At 35.1% G+C, this 22446-nt stretch overlaps 1 protein-coding gene and 1 long non-coding RNA gene across 2 annotated transcripts; one reads left to right on the top strand and one right to left on the bottom strand.

Annotated features, from left to right (window-relative positions):
* Positions 1-3135: 3135 nt before the first annotated feature.
* Positions 3136-9211, bottom strand: AGR2 (anterior gradient 2, protein disulphide isomerase family member). The gene is made up of 8 exons (XM_034401868.3): positions 9192-9211; positions 8329-8481; positions 7328-7391; positions 6457-6509; positions 5702-5775; positions 5107-5170; positions 4695-4778; positions 3136-3731 (listed from the first exon to the last, which is right to left on the bottom strand). Exons 2-8 carry the CDS (start codon positions 8471-8473, stop codon positions 3682-3684), a joined length of 534 nt encoding a protein of 177 aa, XP_034257759.1. The 5' UTR covers positions 8474-8481; positions 9192-9211; the 3' UTR covers positions 3136-3681.
* LOC117654922 (uncharacterized) lies at positions 8477-13207 on the top strand. The gene is made up of 2 exons (XR_004588443.3): positions 8477-10023; positions 11370-13207. It is a non-coding gene; the product is annotated as an uncharacterized LOC117654922 (long non-coding RNA).
* The last annotated feature ends 9239 nt before the right edge of the window (positions 13208-22446 follow it).

Genomic DNA, 22446 nt, shown 5'->3' with positions numbered 1-22446 from the left:
TTTGTTGTGCCTTTTTAATATGGTTCTAATGTTACGTGTCCACTTCAAGGGGAAATTACAGAATCCAAAAACTTGAAGATTATACTGCTGATACTATATTGTTGAATAAGAGGTGGTAGAACAGAAGGGCTTCTCCTAAAATCTATTCCCATCTCTAGTTTTAAGCATATTCAGCTCCAGATTGTTCTGGTTGCAGCACTATATGCAGACTTGTCACTGTCTAGAATGAGGCCAGTGGCTGTTGTATCTGTAAACTTCAGTACTTTAACAGATGGATCCCTAGAAATGCAGTCATTGGTATAGAGAGAGAAGGGAAAGGGAGGGAGGGAGGGAAGGAAGGAAGGAAGGAAGGAAGGAAGGAAGGAAGGAAGGAAAAATAAAAAACATACCAAACTTAACACAGCAGGCTCAACTAACAAATAAATGCTTGAGGAAAGAAACAGATTTTAAAGACCCTACAGAAAGCTGAATGGGTGGGCTATCTGAATCCAGGAGCAGGGGAAAATGTTTCGGAGATACCAACATGCAAGAGAAGATAGGTCTCCTGAATCCGACTAAATGGCATGATTTCACAGATTGATTAAGTGACAACAATTAGATTGGCAACCACAGATTTTTCCAGGAGGATCTGTCCTCAGCCAGCTTTTTCAAGACTTTCACTGGTACACCATTGCTATATAATTGACCATCTACCTTTTTGCTGGTATCCTATCATCTTCCACAGCATTACAGATTTCTCCAGAAAGCTAGACCTTATCATAATATGTCTAAAGTAGGACAATTTGAACCTGGTAATTTGTGTCTCTAGTGAAAATTCTGTGTTTATTTCTTCAGTGATCAATTTGTTTATTTAGCTTTCATGCTACTCTAAAGTTTTCTCCAATACCAAGTTTCAAAAGTATCAGTACTATTTCAATCCCTATGCTACTGGATCTGGTGGAATCTTGCCTTCAAAAGTTGTGGGTGCTCCATCATTGGAGATTTTAAAAGAGATTGGACAACAATTTGAGATAGTATAGGTTTTTATCCATGAGAGGGTGTTGGACTAGAAGGACCAAAATTCCTTCCAACTGTGTTGTCCTGTCCTGTCCTGTCCTTCCCTGTTCTGTTCTGTTGTCCTGTCCTATTTTGTCCTGTCCTGGTGAGACAAGCAGAACAGCTAAGAAAAGAAGATCCTGCAAAATACCTGGCTCTGTGTCATTTAGGACTTGAAGGTGATAACCACTATTTGAATCACACCCAGATGTCTATTGGAAGCCAGTGTAGCTTGTGAAGCAATTGTATTTCATTGCTATGCCAGGCAGGGTAAATAGAAAACTACAAATACTCATGGGTTGTTTTTGGAATGGCAGCAGCCACTTGTAACAACTGACCTACTAGCATTTTCAATTTGTTTGGAGGCATAAAACCCTGATTTTGACCCAGAAGTGGCACGAAAGCTGGCAAGCAGGTTCGCCTGATCTCCCAGTTGCGTCCCTTTCTGGATCGGGACGCCCTGCGCACAGTCATGCCCTCGTCACTTCCCAGCTGGACTATTGTAATGCTCTCTACATGGGGCTCCCCTTGAGGAGCTCCCGGAGGCTCCAGCTGGTCCAGAATGCAGCCGCGCAAGTAATGGGGTGACTCGTTGCTCCCATGTAACACCCATCTTGTGCGAGCTGCACTGGCTCCTGGTGGTCTTTCTGGTGCGCTTCAAGGTGTTGGTTACCACCTTTAAAGCGCTCCATGGCTTAGGACCTGGTTATCTACAGGACCGCATTCTGCCACCGATTGCCTCCCACCGACCAATACGCTCCCACAGAGAGGGCCTCCTCAGGGTGCAGTCAGCCAAACAGTGTAGGCTGGCGACCCCCAGGGGGAGAGTCTTCTCTGTGGGGACCCCGGCCTTATGGAATGAACTGCCCCCGGACATACGAAGGATCCCCGACCTCCATGCCTTCTGTTGCGCTCTGAAGACCCTATTATTCCAGAAAGCTGCACTGACAGGATAAAGGTTTTTTAAATTGGGTTTTGATAGGAGTTTTAAAATGATCTTAGTTGGATGTTTTAAATTTGGCTGAATGATTGAATTATTTTAACAAGCTTTTAATTTTTGTTGTTGTTTTTACCATGGCTGTTCACCGCCCTGAGTCCCTCGGGAGAAGGGCGGTATACAGATATAATTAACTAACTAACTAACTAACAAAGTGCGAGTTTCCTCCCTGCCTATTTGTGTTGCTAATTTTCTTTCAGGATATCTGTGAATGAAACGGCAAAGGAGTAATAGAAATGGAACTGCAAGAGAGGTTCCATTTTGCATTATTATTTTCCTAGAGAACTTATGTTTTTCATTCATCTTCACCATTCCACAGTCAATATTCACTAATCATGGCAAATAGTTATAATTGGGAGCCTGGGAGCCAAAAGTGTTCTGCTTCAGCATAATGTTCCACACAACTTTGAGTCTACTGTCATATGTCATACTTCACAATATATTATATCTAGAATGTTAAACCAGTATATATTATGTGATTTATTCAGCATGCTGAGCTAAAATATGTATGAACCTTTTATGTACATAAAAATACTTTTGTTTCTGTATTTTTGGCAAGCTATGACTTTGCCAGTAGACTGACAAATTTCATTTGTGTATTATTTGATTTATATGCCGCCCTTCTCCGGAGACTCAGGGCGGCTTACAATGCGTTAAGCAATAGCCTTCATACTTTTTATATATTTTATACAAAGTCAGCTTATTGCCCCCACAAACTGGGTCCTCATTTCACCTACCTTAGAAAGGATGGAAGGCTGAGTCAACCTTGAGCCTTGGAGAGATTTGAACCAGCAGTAATTGCAGGCAGCTGTGTTAATAACAGGGTGCTTAGACCACTGTACTATCAAGGCTCTTCTTAATTGGAATTATTAATTGGAAGATTGCTATTCTGCCTGAATCCCATGATTGTGGAAAGGCAATTTCCAGCATTAATACTTAAACGCGTTAGGCTAATATTTAATAGATGACCATACTTCAATTACAGGGTTTTTGCTTATACATTTCAGTGTGTAATATAAATAGCAAGTCAACCATTAACTATTCAAAAGATTTTAGGTAAATTGAGACTGAAACACTGAGGCAACGGCTTCACAGATGGAAAATACCTGTTTCAATTCACTTATTTATTTAAATTCATGCATCTATTCCTCATAATGGTTTGCAAAATGGTTTGCAAAAAGCAGTCAAAGCACAATTTTTGGTACATTGGATTGATAGGCATTGATTTTTATATTTTCACATCAAAACTTTTCTCACCCAGATTGAAGACACCAACAATGATCCAAGTACACTTTGGCATTTATAATTTTATACATTTTCTTATTTTCATTGTCATCTCTTTCAGATATTTTACCTGTGTATTGCTTTTGACTAAGAAACTTACAGGTGGATGTTTAAAAAATGACAGTGAGAGACTCTTTTTTGGTAAAGATGTAATCTGGATTTATTTTTAAATCATGATTTAGCATACGTTAGTATTATTTTATAAATGAATATTTATAACATAGTTTTGGTATTAAAAAGTAGCATATTAGCAAACCATACCCTATGCAAATCCAAAGTCCAGGCTGCTTTCATTTGGGGGAGAAAACTAAGCATATTTGGACTGTCAGGTGCAGAAGATCTGAGATTAGGTCACTTTTCTTTCTTCACAATTCTGTCTTTAGCAGAATCAGAGCTTTCTGCATATTTGAATACACTAGGAATAAAGAACTTGGAGTCATTATTTTTTAAGGAAACAAAACATGTGCTATTAAACAATTTTATAGCTTGAATTATTTGAATTAAACAAGCTGCAAAAATAAAAACCACACCTTAAATTGACTTAAAATAGCATGACCATTCACAGCATGTTTATTGTAGAAAACAGATTCATAATTTGGTTAAATTGGATTGTATTCATTTTGATGAACTACTCTTAATTTATCTCAAATGCAAATGTTTTATCTAGGAATGATTTGTCACTTGCATACTGTGGTAGAGAGCTAAAGAAAGGGTAGTTCAGAGATTCCTAAAGTCCAGCGCCACTTGCATGGACAATTGGGCATCTTTATTTATTCTTCAGATTTATATCCCTCTATTATTTTGTAGTCAAGGGACTATATATTCCTCTTCCTATATTGTCCACAACACGGTGGATTGGGCTGAAAGAGTGAACTGGCCCAAAGTTACCCAACCACCTTCTCTGACTAATGGAAGAACAGAATGTCTCAGTTTCTAATCCAGTTCTTTAACCACTACACCAAACTGGCACTTGTTTCTGGTATGACACGATGGCAGCTCAGAAACTTTATCCAACTCCCAAAATGGGGAATGGCCACAATTCCACAATGGCCAGTGTACACTCAAGATGCCATACAAGGTCTAATAGGGGCCATGATCCACAGAAGTTGCCTATCACCAATGCTGGCCAATCACCAGTGCCTGCCAATTCGTATCATACAGAGTCACACATAAATGTTCAACATGGCTAAACTCTCAGGATAAAACCTTTCAGCTGGCTTTCACTTACAACACATGAAAGGAAATGGTGTCAAATAAATGGATGTTTTTTGGTGATAAATTCTAATGGTATATTCAAATATTTGCTTATAGCATAAGTCACTGGATTTTCCTTTGTTAAATCTTCTGAAAGCTGTGAAATGAAAGACAAATTACTCACACAGTAGAATATCTTGAGGCTCATAAGCATAGAGACGGTTGGAATATCTTCCAGTAATATCCGCTCTAATAGTCAGTGAAGGATCTAGAGACAAGGGAAGATAGAATTAGTCTGTAAAGCTAGTCGTTCATATTTTTCCTATCATCAACATCTGAAGTACAAATTCCTAATTAGAGCTAGGTTATGAACTTGTGTATATTGAGGAATATGATGTCAAATCATTCAGATGATACCAGACTGGGGAAAGACTTTGCAAATGATATCACCTGTATGTGATTCTTTTTTCTAGTTTTTTCACATTCATACTGAATAGTAAACAAATTTTGTTTGCACAATAAATATTTGTTGAGACTATTTTTATTAGCTAGATACCAGTTTTTCAAGTAAATATTTTCAACTTCTAAAGACTCACCTATAAACAAAATTCTGGGCACATATTGACCATCTGGTGAAAGATGTTTATCTGTAGTTTCATACTAGAATTAAGGGGAAAAAAAGATATTGATATTCCTATCTCATTTAAGCTCAAATCTCTGTATCTCTTTCTCATTCCAACCATTAAATATAGTTAAAAGATTTGATAGAGAAGGACAAGGTACAACTATTGCATTGTTGCACAAAATTCACAGAAGTATAATTTCAAGATATTCTCCATATTCTTCAACCAACTTCAGCTACCATAATCCTCCAGCCAGTATAACTGACAGTACAACTGGAGAAAGTTGAGATTGTCACATCACGTTTTGATCATATTTTCCTATAAGTATACATGTAAGAAACAATATTACTCAAAATACATATTGTGAATTACTATAAGACTGAATATATTTATTAATATACTCTATGAATTGTTAACTCAGAAAATCAATGCAAATTATGTACTTGCAAATTTTATAATAATAGCTTTCATTTTCTCAAATTATTTGCAGCTCATTTTCATTTTGGTAAAATGCCTTGTGTAAAATTATATCCAGATATAATAATTCAAACATCATCTGAAAACTTACTATAATATTAAGAAGAACAAAGCTTGCTGCCATTTTCTGTATTTCTTTGTGTTCAGCAAATGCCTTCTTCAGCGCTAAAACAGAGCAATAATTAGAAAAGCTATTTTTTAAAAAAAAATAGAAAAAATGTTATATATCAATTGATAGTACAAATCAGGCCAAACTTGTAAACTATATTAATGCCTGGTATATCTCAATATAAAATGAAAAAGTAATACTGTAGAGGAGAACCAATTTTGTAGTGGTTTAGACATCAGGCTATAAATTGGAAGACTGAGTTCTAGACTTACATTAGGCACAAAGCTAGTTGGTCACCTTGGGTCAGTCTTAGCCCTAGGAAGTAGGCAATGGCAAGCCATTTCTGAAATCTTGCAAAGCAAACTGCAGGGACTAGTTCAGTCAAAAACTGACTCAAAATCACACACACACGATATTATAAAAATGAAGCATAAAAATGATTTAAAGAAAAATACTTAAAACTATCACAATAATTGTGTTTGGATTTTAAAACTTGGATTTCTTTTATATACACATGAATGGGATTAACATTGTTCTTTACAAATCATAACACTTCATTTCTAATTACCATGGCTGCTACAAAACCTTTTATTCAAATTAGTTATGTCTTTCATCTTTTAATTACTAAGTTAAAACAGGTTGCTTTTTCAGGTGATTCAGGTGAAAAAAACCTGATGGGAGGAAGTAATTAATTTTGATAGATGGGATGCAAATTTCAGTTGTTAAAACAACAGTACCTTGACTATGAGGACATTCTTCTAAGTGGTGGATGATCATTATAGGCTTGTTGCTGTAAAAGAAAAAGTGGTCCATAACACAACTTTAGTTATCTAACTTCTCTAATTAAACATGTCCCACTGTATTGGCCTTCAATTTCCATCAGTGTAGTTGGCATAGCCAATGGATTATATTGATGGGGGAGATGAGAATTAGAATGTGTCTGGAAGGGATCTAAAATCTGTGCTTAGTTTTTATCAAACATAGTGCTGAAATAAATTTTTCCTAAATTTCTTCTGCAAAAGATCTTTCTGCATTTCTATCTCATTCCCATAATGCTTTAGAATTTCTTTAGCATTTCTTCTGTGGTTTTGTGAGATGATTTTACTGTTAAAAAAAAAAGGTAAGTTCTATAGTGTTGCTTAATCAGTCTGTCTATTAGTGTGAAGTCTATTTCCTGTTGCTTTGTGATCCATAGAAGTCTGCAAGATGAATTTCCTCATGTTGTAATTTTCTTGGATTTAATTGGAATATGGAAACTCGGGAAAGCTGAAAACTGCTGTAATGGTGATTATATTGTGAAAGAAAGGAAGAAAGAATGAAAGGTTAGGGCAAGATCATATGGCAACCCCACCCATAAGAATTTCCCTAAATTGTTCTTATCTTTCAGGGTGGAAAAAATGAAAGCAAATTCTTTTTCATAAGATCGAAAGAGCATAAACAAAGAAAGAGGCAGTGATATAATGGTAATGTGCAGTATCATTTGTTGAGATATACTAAAAGAAATTGAAATATTTTATTTTACTGGATATACTGAAAATATGAAAATTTTGGAAGTCAAATTATTTTTCATAAATCAATGAGTAGGTCTTGCAGAAGGGATTACTTTACCTTGTTTTGGATTTAAAAAGAGCTTCTTCATAAGTCTGAGTCCAGATTAGTAGATCACCCCAGCCTGAAGATAAATGACAAATGGAATTTAGTTTAAGTATGTCATTGTTGAAAAAAATCATAAATATATAACTTCATTCAAATCTGAACAAATATCATAGTAGCTCTACTACATAATACATTTCTTAATCCAAGCATTTCCCCATGTTTTAAGGAACTATTTTTGATGTTATGGGTTAACAGCAAGCATTTCTTTGAATTCATTTATTAATGTGAATTCAGAAGCTTATAAACATAGAGTGAATTATTAGCTTCTAATAATTATTATCTCTAAAGACTGTTAATCCCCCCCCAGACTGATATATGATTAACACTTGAATTCATTTTTTTAAAGGAAGCTGTTGTGCAATATCTACTTTTCTTTGACATTCTGGGAATTGACACATCTTGAAGTTATAAAGATAGGCAAACACTGCCTTGGATCACACACTCCAGTTCCTACCAGCTCTAGCCAATATAGCAAATTATTCAATTAATTCAAACCATTAATTTAATGGAACTAACTTTCAAATAAATATATATAAATAGCTATATATTCCTCAGATCATTATTCCATTAGTCATTAGATCCTTGGAATGGCTTTATATCCATTTTACATTGTCCACACTGAGACACAAGATTCTTTTCATGTTGTAGATCAGTATTTCTCAACTTCAGCAACTTTAAGATATGTAGACTAGGGAATTCTGGGAACTGAAGTCCACATATTTTAAAGTTGCCAAGGTTGAAAAACAATGTTGTAAACTATCTATCCCCTGATCTAACATTTGTTAGGCATGCTGGATTTTTAAAAATTGATTATAAATTACATAATATTCTGTCTGTTGAAAATTATTTGAAGGAAAATAACTGATAAATAATTTTAGAAATTATGTTGCTTCTTAAAAATAAACAGGTCTGATTAACAACTGAGATGATTGGTATAAAATACACAGCCTTACCTCTTGAAAGAGTCTGTGGAAGTTTAGGATGGGTCTCTTTGGGGTCTTTGGGGTCTTTTCTTCCATCTTTAGTAGTAGTTTCTTTAGCCAGTGTATTCAAGACAGCAAGAACCAAAATCAGGATGGAGGCTATGTTTTTTTCCATTGTGAAAGCTAAGGAGTGAAGAAAGCATTAGTCTGGATATACTTGAAAAGCAATGGGACAAAATACTACAAGAAAAGAACAATAGTAACAAAACATAAGAAAGAAAAGATGATTTAAATCTCATGTACTGGTATAGAACTTCTCTATTTAGAGAGGAATTGACTACCTAGGCAAATTTACAACAAATTTAAGTTCAGCTGAGCACTGCTGAACTTAATGAATTTCCTCCCAAGTTTCCTTCCTTCCTTCCTTCCTTCCTTCCTTCCTTCCTTCCTTCCTTCCTTCCTTCCTTCCTTCCTTCCTTGTGCCTATTGGGGAATAGAATTTGAAAGCTGCAAAAGAGTACTCACAATTAGTGAGTACTCGAACTTGAACTATAGATTGGATTCATGCATCACTCTAAACTGAGATCCACTCTAAGATAAGTTTCCTTAATCATTTATTAAATGTTGAGTTCACTAGTTATACTAAACTAAAAACAAAATGCATTGTGGCTTAGTATGATGTATACTAAGAGTTGCAAAAATCTGAACAAACATTGGATAGCAGCAACGAAGTATAGAAAAAAAACTAGATATTTACAGATTTTTTACTTATTTATTTTTATTAGTCATATTTCTATGCCGCCCACTCTCCAAGGACTCTGGGCTGCTTGCACCAAAGACAGTACACTAAATAGCATATTGCCCCCAACAATCTGGGTCCTCATTTTACCCACCTCGGAAGGATGGAAGGCTGAGTCAACCTTGAGCTGGTGAGATTTGATCCGCTGATCTGCTGAACTAGCAGTCAGCTGAAGTAGCTGCAGTACTGGACTCTAACCACTGCGCCACCTCAGCTCTTTATCTGTCAGATAAATGTACAATGTCTATAAATGTAGATTTATCTCCCAGATAAATGTACTTTGATATTACCGCTTGAAATCTATGTAGTAAATCTTATATACACTTTAAACAAGAATGTAAAAGTCAGGGTTTTTGTATTCAATGTATTTCTACTGTAGAATCCACAATAATATTCATTATAAGCTTTACAGGAAGAAGTCATGTACAGTGAATGAAAATCCTTTTTAAAGATATAAAACTTCCATTTTGTACAACACAGAAGCCATTCCCTTTCAAGTGCAGCCTTAAAAGAAATTAAATGGATTTGTCCTTGCCAAACAGGAAATCAAAGCACGGTAAAGGAAAGACTGTTGGCAGACTAGAAAGAGAAAGCAAATAACTGAAAATAATGTATCTTGGCTGTAAAAATATGTTGTGTACTTGCAAAGCTCTGTTTAAAATGGATTTTTTTTCCTGTCAAAAAGAATGTCAGGATTATTTAAATATCATAGCTCTACTTGTTACCATTGTTTATTATTAAGTAACTTGACTCACAAACATAAAAGATTTTTAATAGGACCTTTGCTACGCAAGCAGCAATAACCTTACCTTTCCTGCCCTCTTGCTTCTTAGAGCAACAGCTGAAGAGATTTCAATTTCAGTGTGAACAAGAAAGGTGTGGAATGCCTATTTATATACCTGGGTGCACCTGATCCCACCCACAAGGTTGGTATTTGAATCCTGCTCTTATAAGAAAAAGTTAAAAAGAAAAGTAGGAAAGTATTAGCAAGGAATTTTTCAAATAATGTTGTGCCATTTTGTGCTTCAGTTTATTGAACAATTATAATAGAAAACTAAAATGTTGAGTTTATGTGATTTGTTCAACAAACATACTTGGCACCAGGCCAAATCTAGTACAGTAAGTGTAAATGGAGACTTCCAATTTGACCAAAGGCTGATTTGTCCATATCTGATTGGAGCAACCTTTATGCCAAGGCAAAGGCCTATAATTTTTTTGAAAATATGAAGCTGATTATTTGATTCTGGTACAAACCAGAATGGACCTTATTATCTGTATGTTATTACCTGGAATAAGGTTGTTCCATAACTAAAAACCAGTTTAGTGTAGTGATTAAGTGCTGGCCTAGTAACTAGAAAACTGACGAAAGCCTGCCTTAGGAATGAAAGCTGGCTGGGTGACCTTGGACCAGTACATTTAAAAATTATTCTCGCTCAGCTTCATTTCACAGGCTTATTGTTTCTGGGAAAAGAGTAAAAAGAGTATTCAGTATGTTCACTTTAAAAAGTAAGATAAAAATTTAATAATAATTATAACTAACAGATGTCAAACTAAATACTTTCAAAGGAGATGTTCTAGATTAAGCAAGATGGTGAAGTGTCATTACATTTTTGCCATTACAAACATACAAGCTATCTATGCAAAAGTTGCATATGTGCTCTGATGTTGTTTGCTTCCATATGTCTTTGTTCCTTTTGTACAATACCATTACAAAATAGTCACACTGGTATTTCGTTATGGTAAACCTCTGCTGCGATTTGTTCCTAGCAAGCTTTTTTGATCATGTTAGGATCACCACTATTCTTTTGCCATTCTATTTATTTTTCATTGCAACTAATTAGATTAGTGCTTAATCAGCTTTCCCTTTAGTTGTTCATTTGTCCATGTGTGTTTTAGATCCATGTCCCTCCTAGTTGTATAAGGCCTTCAGGGATATGGTTGGATACATACAGTGGTGAACATTTCTTTTGTGTGAAAGAGTGAATCTAGCCACTTTGTTGTTCACAGTCTTCTCAAGAAGCTATTACTCTAGGACAGGGATCTGCAACCTTAAACACTCAAAGAGCCTTTGGATCCGTTTCCCACAGAAAAGAAAACACCGGGAGCCACAAAACCTGGATGGGCGTGGCCAACTCCACATTACTCACTTCCACCAGTCACATGACTCCCTCTCTGTATTTTTCTATGTCTCTCTCTTTCCCCTTCTCTCTGTATCTCTCTGTCTCTGCCCCAGCTGCTTCTCCATCACCTACTGTCGCCCTTATCTTTTCAGGCCAGGGGAGGAGTGACTGGGAGAGGAAGGCGAGGGCAGGCCCAGCCAGTGGTGGGATCACCCAACAGCAAAGGGCCCGAAGAGCCGCCTGCAGCTCTGGAGCCACAGGTTCAAGGGTGAAATCCAGCAGGTTCTGACAAGTTCTGGAGAACCGGTAGTGGAAAGTTTGAGCAGTTCGGAGAACCAGTAGCGGAAATTTTGAGTAATTTAGAGAACCAGCAAATACCACCTCTGGCTGGCCTCAAAGTGGGGAGGGAATGGGGATTTTGCAGTATCCTTCCCCTGCCATGCCCACCAAGCCACACCTCGCCCATGAAGCCATGCCCACAGAACCGGTAGTAAAAAAAAATTGGACTGCACCACTGCACAAGTTGCTGACACCTGCTCTAGGACAATCTCAACAACTCAAAGATGTATGAACTTCAATTCTTACAATTGTTCAGCCAGCTATTGTTCTACTGCTGCTGGGAGGTTTGTTGAGAAAATGATCAGCTTATAGCTCCAAAAGAAATTGATTATTTTAGCCCTTTTCAATTTGGACTAGGCCATGTCATAGCCCTGAGACAGTATTTAATTCATTTGATATCTGCTAGGCTCTGTATGACTGTAGTACATCCATTCCTACACTCCTTAATTTTTTAGCAATACCTTCATGACCTCCTGAACTGGCTCAGGGGTTTGGAAATGGAAGACTTTTGTGATTCTTTTCTTTTTTCCTGTCCAGTTCCAAGTGTTCTTTGTAAGTGTGAGAGATTGACCCCCCACTTTGTGGGGTGCTTCTTTACTCTTTCCTTACTTCTGTTGTATATGATGAAGCTACTATCATCTGTCAATATCACCCATTCCTGTATTTTTGTCCTGGACTGATCAAATTATGCTATTAAGTTTCCCACTCCCTACATTTCCTGGAGCTTGTGTGAGTTTGGATGGGAGACAAGAGGCAATACCATAACTTGATCTATCTCTTTTGCTATAAGGTGGTTTGATGAATGGCTCTTGTTGATAAAATATAAAAAAAGGAAAGGAAAGGTAAATTGTCATCCAGTTTGATATAAAAAGCAGCCCCTCAGTTAAACTGTGTTAAATTGTTTCACAACATGCTAAATTCTGCTGAATTTATACATGGTGTACTGAACACAATATTCTTAATTGACACAGCACAACCAATCAGCTTTCTACCCAACCAACCAAGTTTGTGATTTTATTTATTTGTATCTCACCTTTATTATTTTTTATAAGTAACTCAAGGCAGCAACCATATCCAACAAATCTTCCTCTTTTTATTTTCTCCACAACAATACTGTGAAGTGGGTTGGGCTGAGAGAAATCCAGCTGTCTGTACAGGATTTAAAAGTATGGTATCTTGATTTATAGCCTGGTGCCTTAACTACTAGACAATTGGCTCTCATATTCAAATATATACAGTGGAATAGAAGAAATAAAGTGTTCTATATATGTACATCACTAGACCATTTTGGAATTTATTTTGCATATTTATATAGATTTTAAACTATATAGACCTATATAGATTTTAAACTGTTAAAATAAGTTCCTGTTTATTGGATAGCTATGTCACTTTTCAGGAAAAAAATTGGTGAGTTATTAGAGATGTGGCATTCAAAATGCAGCATTAATTCATATGGTATAACTATATTTAGTTGTTCCCTTTTCAACAGAATCCAGTTCATCTAATATGTTTTATTCTGGAAGAATAAATAGTTTTGTAGATGCTCATGCTGTTTTGAATGCCAATTGTTTGGAATTAACAGCAGAACAATAGAATAGATATTCATAATAAATGAATGATGGTTAAATATTAATAAAATCAAGATTGCTTATTTGTGTGTATATTTATTTTTAAAAAAGAAAAACACAAAGTCAAATAATGTGCCTGAGAAATATGTTTGACTTATCAATATACTTCATTGTAGTTGAAAGTTTCCTCTTCGTTTCCTCACAGTGTGGTATTAGCAATATGCATTTTTCTGTCATGGCACTATATTCTGCACTGTGACATAGCCATATACCATGAATGTGATGAAGGATGGGGTTGGAAATTACATTGGATAGTTGTGGGTCCATCTTTGTCCAATCATGCTGAAGGATAATATACACATACATACATATAAAATACATATCTTTTGGAATGGATATTTGATACATAGATAGATGCTTATTGCAATTTGGTAATGTACCAAAGGTGCTTTTCAAAAGGCAACTGGACTTTCTTAGTCCAGTTAATCAACTTAAGCAACCATGACCTGAATGATTGAGAATCTCCATAGACACAATTTGGTAATATATCAGCTTTTCCCAATCTAAAAATGTTTCTTCTGGGAATATAACCAATTAAAAAGCATGAGTAGTGGACTTGCTAAACAAATTATTGTATTTGTAATTTAACATGTTAAGAGAAAACCAAATTAGAAGTCTGGAGAGCCAAGGTTTTTCAGATCCTTGTTGCACAGGGTATGTTTATGAGCACAGAAGATTTGCACATAGAATCTATTTAGATGAAGCTACTCTTTACTGGAATCAAGGAGTCTGGAACTAGGACATTGGTTCTGTTCCAAACTTTTCTTCTTTAGTCAGTGAATGTAGATGTTCACGAATTCCATGTAGCAACTTGTTTTATTCCTTAAATTCAGTATTGAGGTCATTTAAGGGCACAGCTGATATATTCCTTTTATTTAATATAACTTTAATAATTCTAGTTAAAGGTTAATGTTAATTTGATCAATATTCACAAGCAATTAAACATTTGTCATATTTACTTTATCCACTCCAGAAATTTCATTTGATGATGTGTACATAATTTCAATAGCAAATCCTGTTGTGTATAGCTCTGACGATGCATTATTTTTGCTGTACTATCACTGTATGTCCTAGCCCTAAAGATAAATAATGACACATACTTTATTAAGTATTAAGTCTAGTCATCTTTCTGAGCTTACCTGTTTATCTCATTACCTGTGATAGATGAGATTGTCCTATGTTGTATTTTAATATAGACATGCATTTTCTCTCAAGATGAAGGATTTTTGTAAGGTGGGAATTTAAAATTTCTCAAGATTTGGACCTACTTGTGATTTTGCCTTTTTTCTGAAAATGTGGATTACAGAATTTTAATACACTCCCTACAACTACAACATTTTCTGTTTTTCTCCAGTTATCAGCACAATTTGGTTATTCTTCAAAGTTTCCATAATGTGAATTCTGTTACCAGCAAGTTTTGATGTTCTCTTTATTCTAATTGTTGAAATTATCTGCCTTCGTCCCATATTCATATTTATATGGACAATGAAACTTCAAGCGGGAAAGCTATATGTGATTTGCATACTAGATGTGATACAGGAGAAAATCCTCTTGTGTGTCAGATAAAAAAAGGTTCTGCCAGGTGGAACATCTTCAAAAGGATCTCTCCTGCAGATCTTAACATCTCATCAGGTTTCCAAAGGGAGAGGAAGTCAATTAAATAGGCCTGAATTTAATTGGGACAGAAATTAATGGAAGAAAACACACCAGAGAACAAATCTCTTCAGTTAACTACAGTTAAGAAGAAACATTAACCTAACTTTTGAATTAGAGAAGAGCTAATCCTAAAACTTCCTCCAGAGGTTCTGGGTACTCCAACACCAGAGATTTTAAAGAACAGATTGGACAATGATTTGTCTGAAATGGGATATGATTTCTTGCTTGAGCAGAGGGCTGGATTGGAAGGGTCCCTTCCAAGTCTGTTATTCTTTCTTGCTTTTTTTTCCTCTTTATATTTTAGTTTGGAATATTTTCTTCTTCTTAGCTAGGGCATAGCTAAAATATGTACAACTGATTTGAATCCAGACTTCAATATACTTTGAATAAACCTGTTGAAATAAAAAGGGCATTAACTTATTTATAATATGTGTAACCTCTAATTATTTTAATGGAATGTTTAAGTATGATGGAGTCTACATGGGGGAAGACAATGGTAAATACCTCCCATATTTTGCCAAGAGAACCACATTGACAAATCTTATAAAGTGATGGATCACATGGTACTGGATGATGTGTAGCCCAGGAGCAGATGGGCATTCAATATGCTATTGAGAAAGAGCAAAGGAACTTTTAAAATGGAACTAATTTAAAACATTTTGAATGTATGGCAACTGGTGTTACCATGCAGAAAAATAAAAACTGAAGGCACAAATCCAGACTCACTCTGGCAACATGGCTTGTAAAAAGCACGGACATGGGAAAACTCAACATGTATGAAATCAATTGGTTAAACACTGACAAATAATGAACTGAAATGCATTGGGATTGGTCACTTTCAGTCAAAAGATCACACTTTTTGCTATTTAAATCACACACAAAAATAAAGAAGGAACAATGTTAGTTTTGTATCCAGAAGAATGGGAAGACAATGTTTTGATACAATGAAATAACATGAATTTCACTTCATCATATGTTTATTACTAGGAGGAGGAGATGGTGGAGGAGGAGAAGGAAGAGGAGATTTTCTAATCAAGTTTAATATGAAATTGACAGAACACGTAAGAAATATGAACTACTTGTGGCTGGATGCTGGAATGCCACATGAACATCATTAGATGGAGTACACAGCAATCAATTTAACTACATTATTGGTACAAGGAGATGTAAGAACTCAGTTATGACTATCATTAAGTGTTATACCTTATGATTCTTGATGAATGTATCTTTTCTTTTATGTACACTGAGAGCATATGCACCAAGACAAATTCCTTATGTGTCCAATCACACTTGACCAATAAAGAATTCTATTCTATTCTATTCTATTCTATTCTATTCTATTCTATTCTATTCTATTCTATTCTATTCTATTCTATTCTATTCTATTCTATTCTATTCTACTCTACTCTACTCTACTCTACTCTACTCTACTCTACTCTACTCTACTCTACTTTGTTCTTATAACAATAAAGATGTGGCCAGGGTAGAACTGTGGAACACATTGCAAATTGCTTATTTGGAGTAGACTACAAACTGATTATTTACAAGTTCCAAGTTGAAGAAGAAAGCCAACAGTTTCCATGATATAACTTTATGTATATCCATCATTTTCAAGAAAATAATCAGATTGCTTTGAAATCCTGAATCTCATTGACAGGAAATTAGAGAAACTGTGAATGAAGTAAAAGAAGTTGTTAAGGATGAATGTGAAAAGAGACTTCCAAAGATGAAAAAATAGAATATTAGACTGAAAACACCATATTGCACATCAGCAAATAATTAAAATTGCTAAGAAGAGAAACCAAATCCAATGAGAACAAATATCTCTCAGAATCTCAACAAAGAATTTCATAGAATGTTAAATTCTGTGAAAGAAGAAACATTATAACAACATTTACTATTTCAAATATAGAAAAGACTTCCAAAAGAGCTCTGAAGTCAGAATGAAGTTCTAAATTCAAATTGGTATCTAAAGATTGCCAATGAATGGATGGTATTTGATTCAAAAATCAAACAAAAATGGAAGGAGTATAATGAAATTATCTACAATAGAGATGCTAATATCTAAGATACCCTAGGGCAGGAGTGTCAAACTTGCAACCCACAGGCTGGATGCATCACACCTGGCCACCCCCACCCCCATTTTAGCGAAGGGGCAAAAAGTCATGGTACATCACATGATGACGTGACACTGCGAGTTTGATACCCCTGCCCTAAGGGATATTCCCGACTTAAAAGAATCTCTAATACTATAATATGAAGCTATATGAGCATTCTAATCAAAATGTAAGGCTATGGAACTGATGGAACACTAATTGAAATATAACAATAAACAGAAGAATCAGTTAAGGTTCTAATCTAACTATGTCAACAAATCTGAAGAACAATATATTGGCCAACAGGTTAGAAGAGACCAGTCTATGTATCAATATCAAAGAAAGGAGACTTAACAGACAGTGCAATCTATTGTTCAATTTGTTAATTTCACATGCAACATGCAACAAAATAATACACAGAATCATCCTGTGTTTAACAGTCCTACTGGCAAAGGAGACTTGTTAGAACAAACTCAGTCAAAAATATGGGATGGAGCAGTGGGAAATACTTCTTAATACATTCCAGTTTTTGAAACTAACTTGGGCTTCCTATTTGTCTTTTCCCTTAGGACAAAATAAATTATTAACTTAAAATATCTCACCTTCTGAAAGTGTCTTGGGCAATGGAGTGTGCATAGAAACAAGACGTTGGCACAAATTTCCAGGATCAAAATTGTATTCAGTTCCTGCTCATTGCTTACTTACAAAACTGATTGAAAAAAACCTATTTCTTTGGTATTTCAACTGTGCTAAAATTACTTATGTATCATTGTAATCTCTGTACAGTATTAGAAGTCGAACATGGGATACCAGATAAGTTAACTACAAACCATATCAGTTCAGTGTGAATATATTACATTAAGAGATAAGCCAATTCATAATTCTTCAATTTGCCATTTCATAATCTTCCACAAAACAGTTGCAAAGGAGTGATTGCACTGTGAGTATGGCCTTCAATATCAACACATTGCTGCTACATATACTCTGTTTCCCCACAATAAGACTTTCCCTGATAATAAACCCAATCGGGCTTTTGAGTGCATGGCAATAAGGCCAAGCACTTATTTCAGGGTTCAAAAAAATATAAGACAGGGTCTTATTTTCGGGGAAACACTGCTTCTATAATATGAAGTTAGCAAGGGAGCTAATATTTTTTAAAGAAAATAAAGAAAAGGCTCTTCCCTTGTTACAATCTCAAAAATTACATGCATTGCTGCTGCTTTCATATTTTGTACATTATAACTGAAATTACCAACAAGCTCAAGAGTTACATTATTGTATTGGATTAAAAAAGATCCAAGTTCAAATCTTCAGCCATGGAAGTTGAATGAGATGACTTTGAGCCAGCCATTCTCAAGTCCAAACTACTTTACAGGGAAATGTGTTAAGGGAGAAGAAGAGTTTAAAAACAACAACAAGAAACCATTAAAGAAAACAGCTTTTTAAAGTGTATTTCATTTTCTGAGTTCATGCAATAAAATGAACCACAATTAAACAAATGATCTCAGTCTGATGACCTTGAAAGGAATAAAAAGCAAGATTAAAACCAGGTATGTGCAAAATGAAGAATGCTCTAGAGTATTTCTTTTCTGAAGCAGGTTGATCCAGCTACCCTGGGTGGTTTTGCAGCGTATTGGATATTAATATTCACTTCAAACTTGGATAAAGAATAACCAATTCACCTGAAATATTAGGATTAGGCAAAAAATGTTGAAAAATGCAATAATGTGACTGCAGGATATTGCAAAATGGCTGTAAAAGTGAGCCAGTTGTCAAGTGTCCCAAATGCAATCACATTACATCATAACAGTCAATGGTCAATAAGCGATCAGTCATAAATTGAGGATTACCTGTATTGCTTAGTTATGTTCCCTTAAAATTGTATCAAGGAGCCTTCTTTCATAAACCAGTTAAAACAAGTAATGAGAAAAAAGCTGTATGAAATGCCTCAGCAGGGCAAAAGTGAGGATTACAGCAATAGCAGCTTTTTACATTAGGATGGTGCTCTCTAATTGTAGGGTGAGAGCACAGTTCAAAAAGATGGAAGCTTCATATAATTGAATCCTGCTTCTCCTCAGAATCCTCCTTTCTTTCTTACCATGACCTTGCTACTGAATATGATCTGAGTTTTTTGCATATATTTTTTTTCCTGTTTCTTCCTGGTGGGTATATAAGAAGGAAAAGACTTTCAAAAAAAATTATGGCTGAATGGTCTGACAGTATAGGTTAAATGTCTTGTAGAACTAGTTTTACACATGAGGGGTAGGGCTTTGCACATTCCTTCCAAGTACCAATTTGTGTCTTAAATTTAAAAATTTAAAGAAGGTTTCTCGAAGCTCAGAAAAATTTACCATGATCACAGGCTATTTTCTTTGCTAAGCAGAGAATCTACTAAATTGATTTCAGCATAGACTTTATTTTTGAAAACTACAAGAGAAAATAAATCTTCAATAAATCGATCATAGTTACAGAAACTATGGCTTAGCATATTGAGTTTAAGTGTGTAACAATTCATTTTTCTACTGTTCTTCTAAGATTAGTATATCTTACTTTCAGTGAGAAAAAAATTACTGTATAAATCTAATCATGTTGTCAGATGGTGCATTCAGTTCAATGTCAATCTTAAAATTGTTAAGTCTATGACAAAGTGATTACAGTATGTTAAGTTTAAGCCAGATTTAAGTTAACCACAATACTCACTGAGTGACATTATGATTGAATCATTATTTTAAAAAGTAATTTATCTCAACATTGCTGTTGTAGGCATATTTTTAGGTAAATTGAGAAGAATTCTCCAGTTCCGTCACTAGGATCTGTGTCCCCCTTGGGGTTGTATCCTTGTAACACTTTACAGTAAAGGAAAGCTGAAATAAAACCATAAGCAGTCCCAGTCACGTAAGTTTCATTTAGCAACTGCTTTGCTTAACAATTTCCACTCCAAATTGCAGTCACTAATCAACGACTATCTGTATAAAATATTTAATACATGCCAATGGAAAGCTTGCACCTTGCGTTTTCAATCCTTATGGTTGGAGAAAGGCTTAGGCAGAAATTTTCTTAGATATCTGTCTTCCAGCACCAGAACTGAGGCAAAAAGAGAAAGGTGTATAGAGACAATGCTCTATCTACTCCTAACACTCCTAGTGGTCAGTAAGTTAATACTAAACCTGTAGCTATGTTTCCAATATGTGTGAAGATAAAATGAAATGGGGATTGCTGACAAACTTCTTGCAGAAAAGATGAGATGCAAATAAAACAAATAACATCCATTTTCCTCTTTCTTCACAGCTACTAGACAGCCAAAAACAGCCAAACACCTGAAGAATTAAAGTTTTCCATTTCTATCACAGTGTGAAATGTTTGCAGTTTAAATATATATTCCACTTGCCTGTCACCTCACCCTGAAAACTATCAGCTTTAATTCAAAGTTTAAATTTAATTTAAATTTAAATTTAGACTTTAATTAAAAGTCTACCTTTTAGCTTAATTCCAAGGGTATTTGTAAGATGTAATTATCTTCAGTTTATTACATATAAGTTCCTTATTTCTTAATAACATTGTTAATGCCTTTTATTTTTATGCTTTGGTAGAGCACACTATGAGATTACATATAGATATATATTACTTCCTCAGTGAGGTATTCCTCTTCCTAGTAGAACAAGCAGCTTGGAGAATTCCTGCTTTTAAATTGGTTTTACTACATTTGTGTATCTTTTCTTTTTACTATAAAACAAAAAGACAAATATTGTCTTTAACAGGATAATAAAGGACAGAAAAATACAGCTTTTTTTTTAGTTAGCACCCTATGCAGCACTTAAAGGTTTGCTAGAAAGGGATATGTAATTAAGAATAATATTCATCTAAAATACATACCATTTTGAAACAATATGGAGATTAGCTGTTGCATTTCATTTTAAGAAAAAGTACCATAGGAGTTGCCATATGAAGAGCAGTCCGAATACATTCAGGCAAGCTAACCTCAATGAATATAAATAGTGGATTCATATATTATGCTAAACCACAATATGTTCCATGTACCTGTGGATTATAGATATTTTGATTTGGTGGTTGTTGTAACTCAATTAAATGGGTAATCATAACATATGAACCATGTCACTATAGTGATGAACAGAAAGGGTCACTTTAGTAAATGCTGTTACAACATTATGGCAATCATCTAAAATATTATGTTACTTGTCTTGGGGGAAATTGGTGTTTCTTGACAATTATCCAGTCTATGTGGCATATTTTTTTAAACTGAGCACTGTTCATTGTGATGTATTAATGGAGAGTGGATAAATTTTTGCAGGGAACCACAATGGCCTCAAAATAATGACTCCCATGTTATGGCATCTGACAGAAGTCTAGATTAGTTTGATGACATGGTCATGATCAATATATCTTTTCCTCTTCCCTAACCATCATTGCTCCTATCTGCACTGCCAGATTTTTCTGATATTCAAGAATAATTCACAAAATATCACTATCTTTGAAAATATCTAGTACCTCAGTTATCAGAATGTATGGGCCTTTTTTCCCTCCCTTTGACTATTATTCACAGTAAAATTATATACTACTCAGAATAATATCCACAAGATTTAGAAATATCCCAACATAAAATACAAATTAACTACATAGTTGGAATTAAGCAAAACAGATTTTAATTGGGACCAGCTTTCAGGGTTTTTCTTTGAAAATTATCTACAAACTGTTATGCCCATTTAAAGAAGACAATATAACCCATTAACCTGATCCCTTAGTTAAGACACATCAGCATTGGAATTTTCCTCTCACAGCCCTTTTATAGGCTTACATCGAGTTGTAACCCTTAGAACAATGAAGCATAAATCAAGAACACATTTATCCAATTTCATGTTCTTTCTGTGGCTTAACTGCTGAGGTGTTTCTAATTCTTTGTCTTTGTGGTAAATCTTTTTTTCCCTTTTAGTTACAGCTCACAAAACAAATATTTGTTCAGTGGGAAATATTCAGCTCTACACATTTGTACATTTGCCATCTGCTTAAGGAAGCCTCCACCCTCCTTGTCGAAGGCGGATACAGGCCAGAGACCTGTTCCGTCAGTTTCTGAAACTCAGATGCCTGAAGTTACATAGCTGAAGTTTGTTTGCTTCCTGTTCAGATTACTCTCTGATAATGCTGGAGGAATACAATGTGCACACATTTGTTTGGGAAAGGAGGAAGCAGGATCCCTCTAACCTGGCACCTTTCAAATGTATTTATTCCTGCAGTTGGGATGATAAGAACTGAAATCATGCATGGGGTGGGGAGCTGGGCAGATGGAAACCTAAATTTTCCCTTCCTATTAATCCTTTTAAAATAAGCTCTTTTCAGTATTCTAGATTAAGACTTCAACCCATGAGAGAAATTTGGTCTTTCATGTATTTAAAATAAATATACGAGATTCTTGCAATATACAATATACTCTAGTTCCAACATGGAAATCAACATACACTCAAACATTTTTGTGGATAAGTAAATATGTCTCTTTC

The sequence above is a fragment of the Pantherophis guttatus genome, chromosome 4 (assembly GCF_059756535.1).
Source record: "Pantherophis guttatus breed Tessera chromosome 4, ASM5975653v1, whole genome shotgun sequence".
Classification (NCBI taxonomy): Eukaryota; Metazoa; Chordata; class Lepidosauria; order Squamata; family Colubridae; genus Pantherophis; species Pantherophis guttatus.
The sequence above is the reverse complement of the archived record's forward strand: the minus strand, read 5'-3'. Positions and strand labels throughout refer to the sequence as shown.